General features: G+C 38.2%; 1 protein-coding gene across 6 annotated transcripts in view; it reads left to right on the top strand.

Annotated features, from left to right (window-relative positions):
• The window catches only part of pde10a (phosphodiesterase 10A), a 97,709-nt gene that overhangs the window by 27,338 nt on the left and 57,813 nt on the right, over nt 1–12,558 (top strand). For 2 of the 6 annotated variants that reach the window (XM_023327416.1, XM_023327415.1), the window contains exons 1-3: nt 893–1,389; nt 12,096–12,152; nt 12,377–12,439. The exons of 1 other annotated variant lie outside the window; for it this stretch is intronic. In XM_023327416.1, the coding sequence (XP_023183184.1) occupies nt 1,326–1,389; nt 12,096–12,152; nt 12,377–12,439 (184 nt within the window). In that variant the 5' untranslated portion in view covers nt 893–1,325. Of the gene's footprint in view, nt 1–886; nt 1,390–12,095; nt 12,153–12,376; nt 12,440–12,558 lie in introns of those variants that run through there. 3 more of the 6 variants (XM_023327420.1, XR_002752102.1, XM_023327418.1) reach the window with 3 other exon arrangements.

Raw genomic sequence — 12,558 nt, 5'->3', positions numbered from 1 at the left:
TTATCTTGTTTTATCTGTTTTTTATTGCTGATGTTTTTACTTTATTAACCATACTTCAGCTTGTACCTTCTGGGAGGATGACAAACAGCAGAAATCAGCTGGTGTAGCACTTTATGAACAGACAGCTTCTTTTAGCAGTGAACTTCTGTCTTCGTGTGTCTGTTATTGTATTCTGGACAACTGTCAAGTCAGCAGTTTTTATTTTACCAGGCTTGCGTAGGCCATATCATGGACATATCTGCTTTGTATTGTGTGTTTTCCATAGGTCTCACAATCATCTAACCCCCCCCCCCCCCCCCCCCCCCCCCCCCCAAAAAAAAACAGTTGAAATGTGTCAATTCAACTTTTTGAATTGAATAAATGAAATAAGTGATTTGAAATGACATTCTAACTAAATTAAAAGTGCGTGCCCGATAGCTGTGCTCCTGCTCCGTTGTAAATGTGGAGGTGGTCACCATCTCCCACTTGATCGCGGATGAGGAAACAGCAGCGCGTCCCCCGGAGAGCGCTCGGTTTGTGGCTGGCTCGGTCCCCCTTTTTACGCAGCCAAATTCAGGAACAGGAACAGCGACTAGTAACGTCAAACTGCGAGTTTGGCCAGACTCCGTGAAGTGCGCTGAAACACCGGAAACAGGACCGATTGGTTTTTTTCAATCAGCCGCCTGTTTAGGTTACAATCAGTTTCTTTCCGCGTGTTTTTTTTTTTTTTTGCGTTTCAGTCATAATTAAAAGAGTAAATGGGGGTACATGGTAAAGATAAGTCAAGCTTGACCCATTTCAACATGCTTCATCTAGTGTTGTAAGTCTTAAATGGAGCTTTTATTTTGAAAATTATAGCGGATCGATGTGGGTCATCCTCCACCGGTGCGACCCCTCCTCTCCGTGTGTTCACTCCCTTCCCTCTGTGGCTCTGCGCTGACGGCTGCGCTCTGCTCAGTCTGCCGCTGCACATCCACCGCGGAGCCACCACGCCGCTGAGGCGGACTGATCGTAGCTGAGCTCGGCCAGCGGTGCTGGGTCAAAGCGCTGCTGCTGCAGGAGGAGGAGGAGGAGGAGGAGGAGGGGGGAGGGGAGCGGCAGCACACTTCTCTTCTTTCCCCCCTCCTGAAACCTTGCACAGCTTCAAGGATTCAGGACATCATCACCTCACCGCGTCCTGGAATAGTTTTTTGTTGCTGTTTTCTGTCCATTTTTTCCCCTTTTTTCTTTCTCTTTTTCTTTTTTCTTTTTAATTTTTGTGCTCCAGAAGACGCACAAAGTTGCAGCTGCAGAGGCGCACTTTTCTCCGAGGCTCTTCTCCTCCTTTCTGCGCTCATAAATCCGACATGGAAGATGGTCCGTCTTCAACAAGCTGTTTCAGAAGGTTAACGGACTGTTTCCTGGGTGCAAGTAGGTGTTTCTGACTGACAGTCACTTAACAAGGCGTGAAAGAGAAAACCAAAGGTTTACATGCGAAGAAAATGAACCGCTGTGAGTCTCAGCACGGGGCGCAGACACACGGGGCTCAGCTGGGATGTTTGGTCCTGCAGGCAGACCGTATTTCCCTTCAACTTTATGAATGACAGACCGAGAGCTGAACTAGACGAGTGGGGACAGGCGGGGAGGGGGACGTCAGATAATATTTTCGGGATTTTAAACAGCATGTAGAGGATGGTGACGGGTCTGATCTCGGCTTTGAAGTTGGTGTATCATGGTGGGGGACAGTCAGCAGTTCCGCAACAAGAAAGCAAAGCCAGGTCTGCAGCATGAGCCGGGCAGAGTGCTTATAGAAACATTTACAGAGGTAAATTACGCAGAAATCCCCTGGGAAAATAGACCTTGTAATGCACCATTAAAAATTTTAGCTGTGTCTTAATATCAAAGTGATTATTAAGTTGCGCAAAATATAGTATTCATTAGAGTAATTAGAAACATATATGTTACCACAATATCCATATTATAAATTTAAGAAATATGATTTATTTAAATGATAACTTTTCTCTTAACAACTTTTTTTTTAAAAAAAGTTTTTGTTAGTTTTTGTTTTTATTCAGCGTGCTAAAAACATCGTAGGGCAAGTATCTTTAAATTTTTACAGTTTTTGAAACTAAATAGTTGTTTTATTTATCCTTATCATAAATTTGCCTATCAATAAAAAAAACCATTAAAAACAAACATTAAACCTGTACTTACAGGTTGTATATCCTATATCTATTCAAACCCAACTTCCTAACTTTTTTAACCCCCAGCCTCCACTCTTGCATTACATCGCACTTTGTACATTACTACAGTGTAATATAAATATCTACTGTTCATATTTAAAATAAATCACCACACAATCACTGTACAATGGTGTACCATATAATCTTAACCCCAAAATAATTCATACCTTGGCAGGATTAGATTTAATATTAGTAGTCTTTGAATTTTACCAGCAGTACTTCCAGAAACACGCTGAAAGTACTGCTGAGGTTTTTGAGTGGCCCAGTCAGAGTCCCGAGCTGAATCTGATTGCGAATCTGTGGAGGGAGGTAAAGATTAGGGTGATGGCAAGGTGGCCTTCCTACCTCAAATTCATCAATTATATACAAAAAAGTAATCAAAATACTAGAGGAAACATGCAAAAAGCTGATCAGTAATTATAAGACGGGTCAGGCTTTACTACTGATTATCAAGGGTATAGTTTCTGACATGCCTCTTAATTTAAAATTCATACTTTTTATGTAGTTTTATTACTTTTGAAAGGTATGTCTGCGCCATTTTCTATCCGATATAATATTATTCTTGGCTATGAAAGCCAAGAATAATATGAAGTATGAAAATACTTTTTATTTAAATTTGCCAGGGTTTTGGGTTTTTTAACATTATATGTTGCCGTTAAGAGTCTACATCACTCCTTTGAACTTCTGGTTAGAGATTAACTGCATTTTGTTACGTCTCTCTTGAGTGTTTTGGGGACATTTAATATAATAGCTGCTGTTGAATCAGTGTTTGTACTGCTTTTAACTGGAGAGGCATGTATGAGTTTAGAGTGAAATTGTTCATACATTTCTTGCTCTGAACAGAGTTGGGCAGGTCAAATATTGAAAAATTTGTATTAAATGTGCAAAAACTAAAACTCATCCCATTTTATTCTTAAAATGTATTAACATGTTTATTAACATGCAGTTTTTTAGTTTAATTAAACAAACAATCATCAATTGCAGCTTAGTTGGTAGATGAAGGTTGTAATTTGCTCATTTTGTGTTAAATTCAAAACTTCTACTCTTCTTAAAAAACATCCTGCATGTTTTTTTTTTTTTTTCGTGTCGTCTATTTAGAATCAATCAAAATTGTAATAGGCTGGTGCAACCTCAAAGAAAGCTGGAAACCACCATTGGCCAGGAATAGCCTGATTATTGCCTCTGTAACTTGAAACAAAAAAACTAGTGTAACATCATGCAGTTATTTAATTTGAGTAAATTTGATCTAATTATTTCTGATTAGGAATTGTTTAGGTGTAACTGCAACCACTTTTGACTAAACTAAATTTGTTCAGTTCTGAAATAATAGGATCGTTTTGCTCCTCTGTCTCATCCCTTATGTAAACAAACAAACAAACAAAAAGCAAATATGAAGAAATGGTTTGTGATACAATGCTACTGAAATGGTAATAAGGTTTTTAAATCTTTTCAATCAAGATAAACATAATCACATCAAAATGTGCTCTTGATTGGCATTGATACCTTAGGCTTTACAAATCTTAGCTTGCTAGTAAGTTTGACTTTGGCATTAGCTCTGTCACTAAATGAGAAAAAGATGCACACATACAAAACTAGATTTTCAATTCAACACCAAAACTCTCTCAACTAAAGGTTTTATGCCAGTTCTTTATTTAACTGGCATAATGAACTAGCTAGTGTGAAAGCTAGCTTGCTAACTAGTTTGATTAAATTTAGCATTAGCGCCTTTGCTAAGCAAGTTAAAGAGAGGATATAAACTTAAATTCTCAGTCCAACAAAAAAAAACCTCTTCCTGCTACAAGCCTTGTTGGTTGCAAATTTCAATTTTCATCAGCTAGCTTGCAAGCTAGTTTGAATTTGTTGATAAATCAGTGAAAGCTGCAGAAATTTAAACTGTTGTACCAAAAATAATTAAAAATACTCAATGTTTACCAGTTTTCAATCTTTACTAAACATACATCTTAAGCTATTCCTTTCATCCTCCACTGGAATATGATAATTAGCTAAGTGAAGCAACATTTTCAGTTTGATTAAAACCAAATGTTTAAAATGTTGTGATAAAATGTATTTGCCACAACATATGTCAAAATAAAATACACAATGTTTGACTTTAACACTAAACTAACTAATTAATATCTTTCATTTTATGTAAACAATTTAAATGGCTTACATTTAATACCCTCAAAATTCATTTTACAGTGTAATTTGGGACATGAGTTATTGATGCAAAGGAATACAGATTGTAGCGAACTGCAGTAAGCCAGTATGATACTGTCTGGCTTCCCCCTTTTTTTCAAAAAAGGACAGGAATACTTTTCAAAGCTTGTTCAAGCTCAAAAATCTTATCAAATACGCAAAGCAGAGGCTTAGATATTTGTGTGAAATAACTTCAGTGAGATGAATAAGAATTACGTGTATTGTGTACCCTTTTAATGAATGAGTCATTCATTAAAGGAAGTGAGCAGAAGTTCATCATCCTCTGTCCAGTTCTACTTCTGCTGTAGATGTTTGAGTGTTTGAGAAACAACATTTTGAAATTGCTTTACAGTTCAGAGTTAATCTGGGTTTAATTAATACGACTCGGTGTAAATATCTGCTTTACTTTTTTGTCTTTTTTGTATAGGACTTTATAAAATAGTCCTATACTATTTTGTATTTTGTAATCTTATCTTTCTTCATTTGTCATTTATGAAACAGTACAAGCTGTTGAAATGTCCCTCAAACTCAGTCTACGGTGAAGAAGCACAATCTAAGTACTTACTGTGTTCACTTCTGATTTGCAGTGAGTCAATTTTGACATATTGTAGCTGCAAGTTTCTCTTGAGGACAAAATGCAGCTATCCTTATGTGCGTGTGTGGATAGGTCGGTCAGGGTCAGCCCTAATGCAATCTGTCAGGCCTTTTTAAGTGCAGTTAGTTGTCGATGAATTGCTTAACTCAGAAAAGAAGGCTGCATTGTCAGGCAGGAAGTGCTCACGCTAGACGTTTCCTGCCATCTCTCACACTGAGAACTTCTCCCAGCACAAGTGACAAAATATGTATAAATCTGTAAAGTGCTTGATATAGAAATTAAAAGCCTGGTTGAGGTTCGACTACAGGAAGCATACCAAATATGTTCTCACTGTCATTTGACTTGAGTGTTGATTTGAACCCTATTCAGGAAATTCAAGCCAAAGAAAAATTAGCTTGTGTCTGCAGTTTGAAGTCTTTTTATACATTATGATGAGAGCGGGCCAGGGCACAGGGCACACTCTGAGCAGCAAAACAGATGAGATTTCTCCTCAAGGCGTCCATTGACCCCTTCATCAGCTCATCATGGGTTGCTATCAGAGAGGATGGGAAAGAGGCCCCTTGCTCAGTGATTTTTGTGCAGCTTGTCCTTGTGACAAGGCTCATAAAAGAAAACGGCTCGGCAGAAAGAGCACAGATCTGTGGTTCTCATTATTGTGTCCCCACAGGCCCCACTTCAGTTCAGCATCAGACCAGATGTGGAGTGGGGAACATGACCCCATATTACTGATGTGGTATTGGATAATGTTTGGGGATGGGGGGCCTGCTGCAGTGCTGCATCAAAATAGTGTTTTAAAAAATATATATACCACAGACCACACTTTCAGCTTCTTTTTTATTTCTATTCCTTCTTTTATCACTCTCTCTAAAGATGCCACCCTCATCTACACAAACCCCTGTCAAAATGCAAAATCATGGTAAATAATTTCCACCGATTAAGTAAAATATAATGCACAGTTAATCTTAAAAAGAGCAAATCTGTTTGGAAAAAATAAACTAAAACTAACAAAAAGTAACTTGTTTTCATAACTTGTTTTAAACTAAAAATGTGTTGATCACCTTTTGATTTGCATTCATATTTGATAGACGTCTGTCAGCATCCTACCTCTCGGATTGGTCATATTTTCACGCTCTGCGATGCAGAAGTTTTCCATATATGTCAGACTGCTTGAAGTTTTCTTGAGCAGATTAATTTGCAAATTTGCTGTCAAAGACCATAGCAGAACTTTAAATTGCCTCCCGCTGAGCCAATTTTACATTAATTTTGATGAATCCTCTGATTCACTGTTATACTAAAAACTAAAACTACTTTTCATGCTGAGCATTTTAGCTGAAAATAAACCCAAGTTGTTTTTGAAATATTCATAACATTGACAAAAAACCTCTGCTCCATTTCAAGAAAAGAAATGTCAGATCATGATACTGCCACTCCCATGGTTCACTAAGGGTGTTGTGAACTTTTGGAAACTTTTTGGAAGTGAGGCAAAAAAAGTGATAAAGTTCATTTTTATTAGACCCAAGCACCTTCTAACATCAGTTTTGGGAAGCTTTAGCCTGGCCTTGATGTTTTTTTTAGATGTTGCTTCTTCGTCGAGGAATATGGAGAATACAGGAGATCATTTTGATATTTAGAACAAAACAATTGCTTAATGGAAGTTCCTGCAACTCTTTCAGTGTTGACAAGTTTCAGTTTTGTCTTTTAATTACTTTTTGGGAAAATCCAATTTTGTAATTTCCTTACTATTACTGGCAACTTTGTTCACTGTGTCCTGGTTACATAATGCTGTGGAGTTTTTTGTACTCTTCTCTTGGCTGATTCTTTCGTGCAATGAAGTGTTCTTTATTCTTTCAAATCTCTCTAGTTATTATAGATGCAGCTAAAAGAGGCAAACGTTTGAAAAGTGTGGAAAACCGTACTCGGACTAGTTGACTTTATTTCAAGTTATTTAGAAGAGTTAGCCCACTTGTGTTTAATAAATTTTTCTTTTTGAAAATGTCCCTTGAATCTTATTTGAATCGTAGAGGATATTTCGTAAATGAACGGTGGGGAATGTTTTGAAATAATTAAACAAAGTTACTACCCAAATCTGGCACTCTAACACAGGGACTTTTGACAGCTAGTGTTTATTTTAAGGAGCTATGAGCAGAAATATTTATTGTAGGATCAGATGTTTCAGTAACGGCATTAGCATTCCTGAAACGTTATTTTTAGATAATGTTCCATAACAGATCGATAACTTATAAGAATAAAACAGAGGATCTTTGCGGTACTCTGTTTAGCCTTTCTGTTAGCTGCTTTAAATCTTAATCTCTCCTGAGCCTTAATGAATCACAGACATGTCTCAGTGGATTGTTTCCTTTTTGAAATGGCGTTTCTACTGTATATCTGTGCTACATCTCTTTTTCATTTTTAAACAGGGCAATGTTTTTAACGTAGCTAACTTTGGATCTTTTTTACTCTGTAACAAACAAGCCTGGAAGCGCCTAGATATGGTGTATTCTCTGATCAGAAAAAGATGGGATTTTTCCGCCTCCAGCTCGGCCTTAACCTGTCACTTCCACTCAAGCTGAAAATTGTCCTATTCCAGACAGCAGCTGATTTCTGGGTGCATCTCTGTTGTTCGACTGTGGTATAAGGGACAAGTATCTTCTACTTTTCAGTCAACCATTCTTTTGCTCCTTCCTTTGTACCTAACTACCTGAACCGTGCACATGGAAATAATTCAAATCGAAGTACTGTTGAAATCTCCCTTTCTCGAGTGTGACGTGAGCTTGCATGTTTGTGCAGAAGAATCTGCATGTCTAGAAAAATGACAGGACCTCAGTGAAACAGCATTTTTCTAATTTAACACATTCCCACTGACTCGTGTAATGGCTTGGCTTTTGGAATGTGGAGAGCGTCGGGTGAATGATGATCACTCAAACATTCACACACACATGTGCACCTGCACAGCCTCAGCGAGCGAGTGAATGAAGTGAGTGGCGGGAGGTGAGGGGCCGTAATTTTAAGCGGCTGCTCTCCGAATGTCGGTTTTGGACGCTGCGATCCAGCCCTGCCATCGATAAGATAAGAAACACATGCTCTTCCCACCTCCTGGCAAGGGAGTCCCAGACGGACCTGCTGACGCACGCACCCAACAGCAGTCCCCCATCACCTCCCCCAGCCCTCCCCGCTCCTGCCTCAGCCTCATGTCAGGAAAGTGAAAAGTAGTGCCTTGGCAGCTTGCCCTTGACTTGCCGCCAGAAGGAGTGCGCTGCAGAAGAAGTGGTCTTTTCCCCTTTTCTTCTCATGTGCACTTTTCATCTATGTGTTGCAAAGGAGGAACATCTTGAACGCTAAATGTCGCCACTGTTGGGATCTTTTTCTGCCCTAGATATTGTGTGACGGGGCTCCTGACAGCACCATGTTCGAATCTGTTCAGCGCTGTCGCCTGGCTAAATGCTTCAGCATGGGGAGAGGGATTACTGATGTAGGAAGGGTATAACTTGTTTTTAGATGTGCAGCAAATAATCCTTTGTTTGCATGTGTCAGTTTGTTGTGTCATGAGAAAAAAAAGCAGATGAAGGGGAATTTGCAGTCTCACGCAGCAAAATAAAAGCTTTTCTTAACATTTAATTTTTGACTAGATCTAACAGAATGGTAAAAAAGTGCAATTGTCTTTTTGCAGTGATGATGGACCCATTCACACTATTTAAGGTCTTACGTAGCCTCAGCAATTGATTCATTTATCTGAAGTAAAGATGCAACAATTAAATATTTTTGAATGATTTCTAATCTCTGATAATATTTTTAACAAAGGCAAATGTATTTGGGATTTCACAATTTAGTTCTTTAAGTGTGTATTCTCTAAGGCAGAGGTCTCCAAAACCAGACAGATGTTAACACTAACCTGAACATAGATTTATCGTAAGGAAAACAATGAAAGTTAAGGAAGAAACTTCATACAGCTTCTCAAAAAGGAGAAAATAGAGAAGGCTGAGACGGGTTTTATTCACACTACATGCTTCTGTGCTTGAGGAGTTTAAAAACTGTCTTCCTCCTACGTTCGGAGGAAGCGAGGCGCCCTTGGCAACAATGTTAATTTTCATTGGCAAAGAATTTTTTTTATATTTCTCATTAACAGCCTTTTTAATGCACTGAAAACTAGAAAACACTAAATATAAACTCACCCCATATGACTATAACAATTAAATGTTTGATATTTGTTCAACTAATAAAAACAGGATGAAAATGTTGGAGGGAGATGACCAAATGTAAATTTAGTCCTGTGGAAAGGTGGGATTAATTTGTCACTCATTCCAAAGAGACTTAAGGTTGAGTCGTAGGAATAATTAAGTACTCTGCAAAAAAAGAGTTGACATTTAATTTACAAATGTCATAAATAAATTTGAACTTGACTCAGATAGTGTTACTTCTGCCATTGCTTTCACAAGAATGTTGTCTATATTTTGTATATGATGTACATCTTGTTTAGTTTTTTTGGGGGGGTTGAAACAAGAACAATTAAAATTCTTACAAAACTGTTTCTAAAGCTTCTTTTGTGTTTTTTAAAACAATAACCTGACTATATTGCAAAAACAGTTTAAGTTGTTAAAGTTTTGGTTCTTAAAGATTGTGTAAAGAAAATAATTTTTTTTCCATAACCAGAAACAGTTTGACTCCCTTGTATAGCCTTAGTCTCTGTTGTTCTCCTGTCAAAGGATACAGCTGATTATGATGAAATCTCCTCCAGTTGTTAGCGCAACATGCTACCATGCAGCTGTGTGGTGCCACTGGTTGGAAGAAGTCTGAATTTTTGTCAAGTCACAACGACTTTTGTCTTTTACACACACACACACACCCACACACACACACACACGCACACACACACACACACACACACACACATAGTGATGCCATAGTTACTTTGAAAAAGTAACTTTAATCGGATTACTGATTACTCCTTGAAAAAGTAACTCAGATTACTGACTACTTGATTTGGAAAGTAACTAAGTTACATTAAAAGTAACTTTTTTAGTTACTTTCAGCAGCTGCTAACAACAACACTGTGAAAATTACATTGAGCTTTGCCAAAACTTAATTGTAAGCTATTTTATAATGGTAACATCAACAATGTGTCTCCACTTATAAGGTTGAACTGAATGGGAGATTTTTTTAATGGTTACAGTACAAAAAAAAAAAAAAAAATCACGTTAGTAATTTGTGTGTGTTTTTGTGTGGTCCACTATTGTCTGGAAAACTCTAAGAAAAAGTGGATTTTAAAGTCTCCACCCCTCCCCCCATCCTCCAGGTTGTGCGTTACGGCCCTGCGTTTAGTGTCAGAGCGCAGCACACAGCGCTCCTCCTGCTGCTCCGCTATTCAGATGCACAGATTTGTGACACTTATCTTAATATTAATGATTATAATGGCGTTTAGTTGCACAACTTTACGGACTCGTTCTTTGCTGGCTGTTTTCACGTTTATTGCGCGGTTCATATTGGTCTCGATGTTTGCAATTTTCTGGAGCGCAACGCGAAGCTCGACGTCAGTCACAGCAAATATATTAACTTGACATTAACAAAGACACAGCGGGACGGATCATCCGGGAAATGATGGACTAAAACTAACTGGATGTCAGACAAATTCTAGGATTTATTATGAGTCTCTGCTGATTTCCAACCCCAAATGAGCGACTTCACGTTTAAAAACGAGCTCAAAAAGGCGCAACCCGCACTCATTAAATTTACAAGCAACTTTAAAAAAAAGGAAGAAAAAGCCCAAAGCCGCTTATAATAATCGTACTTGGCGACAGAAACTCAAAATATTTGCTGTTTTTCCACCAACAAAATGCGCATCCCCCCCTTCCCTCCATTGTTTATGTTTCTGTCGCTGCTGATGCTGTCGCATAAAAACGGCGATCACTCGACAAGACGCGTAGAGGAAATACGATTAAATTCCCAAAGAAGATAGTAACGCACAGTAACGCAAAGTGATTTCGATAAGTAACTGTAGTCTGACTACTGGATTTGAAATGAAACCTCGCTGAAAACACGTCGTGTGAGCTTTCTCGATGTCCGCAGCATTGCGCCGCCTGGGCGGTGCGGAGCGGCCAGGAGAAGCTGGGCGAACAGTAACTGACGCGGAAACGCGAGTCGACGTAACGCCGGGGCTGGAACTATTGCTTTTATTGGGATTCGGAGTTACCTTGGCGACGTAATTCGCAAAAAACAAAAAACGACGCCCCAAAAATCCTATGTAAGTCAATGGAATCAGGTCGTGGGAAAAATCCAAAAATTGACCATATTTGATGATTTGCTGTGTCGCAATGGCCTCACCTAGAAACACCTTTCAACATTCAGTTCGGAGATACATTTGTGCTTTGTTCAGTGGTGAAGATGGTATGTTAATACGTCTTACGGTTTTTCTACAGTTTGCTTCTAAGCGGCACAAAGCTTTCAGAATTTTTCGGGTTATAGTATAGTTGAGTGTAGTTACTCAACATCTGTGAGTAATTGTGTGAATATCTGTGTGTTTTTCGCACTGAAAGGGCCAGTTTAAGGTAATTTTCAGTATCATTAAATATTTCATGTCAAAAATGTATGCCCCATTAGACGTAAAGACTTGAAAATGGACTATACATCACGTGGTAGGAGTTCGTCCTGTAATCGGTGGGGTCGCTGGACAAGAAGAGCCAATGGCGCGACATGGCTGCCTCGATTCTGTCAGGCAGCTGTGGCTACAATCTAGTAGCTTTTCATCGACAGCTAGTGAATGTGTGCATGAGTGGGAATGACTGATGTCATTGAAAAGGGTCTTGAGTGTTCAGAAAAGTGTTACAGAAGTCAGATTTTATTTAATTTAAAAGTGACAGTAGGACATTTGTATTAGTTTTTAGGTATATTTTCATATTTTGTAGACATTTTATAATTATAACAGGTCAGCTGTTATAAATGAGCTTTAAATCATGTAACCCTGTCGCAGCTCAGTTTTATTAATGTAATTTTCATTTATTCATCAGAATGTTTACCAATAATAATTCTGTATATATATATTATGCATGGATATATTTATATATGTATACATATATTTATTTGTTTTACATTTTTTGTTTTTTAACCAATAGAACACGATGGAAGAGAGAAGGCCAGTACAAGTGAGAGGAAAGAAAGTCAGGAAGCAGGTGAGAAAGTTGTCAGGTGATCTGAGTTGAGGCCACAAATTGTCAGGAGAATTTGCAGTGTTTTCACTTCAGACTTCATCGTGAAATCCAGTGATAAAATGTGCTTGTATTTAATTATTCATTTACTGATGTTATGTTTTGGTCTTTTTGTTAGCTTGTTTTTTTTTTTTTTTTGCTTTGTATATAATTCAATAATTAATTACGACATATTTTCTGATACTCAGAAGACAGAGAGCGTGACAATGATGGAAAAAGAGAGAAACAGACCGTACATGATGATGACCAAGGTGAGAAGTAGACAGAATAGCGACAAGTTAAAAACATACTGTATGTTGCCTGTATGTGCGGAGTTATTATTGACATCATAGGAGATTGTAAGCGTCCATTGAAACAGTGTCAAAACAAG

Source organism: Xiphophorus maculatus, chromosome 22, assembly GCF_002775205.1.
Source record: "Xiphophorus maculatus strain JP 163 A chromosome 22, X_maculatus-5.0-male, whole genome shotgun sequence".
Taxonomy (NCBI): Eukaryota; Metazoa; Chordata; class Actinopteri; order Cyprinodontiformes; family Poeciliidae; genus Xiphophorus; species Xiphophorus maculatus.
The sequence above is the reverse complement of the archived record's forward strand: the minus strand, read 5'-3'. Positions and strand labels throughout refer to the sequence as shown.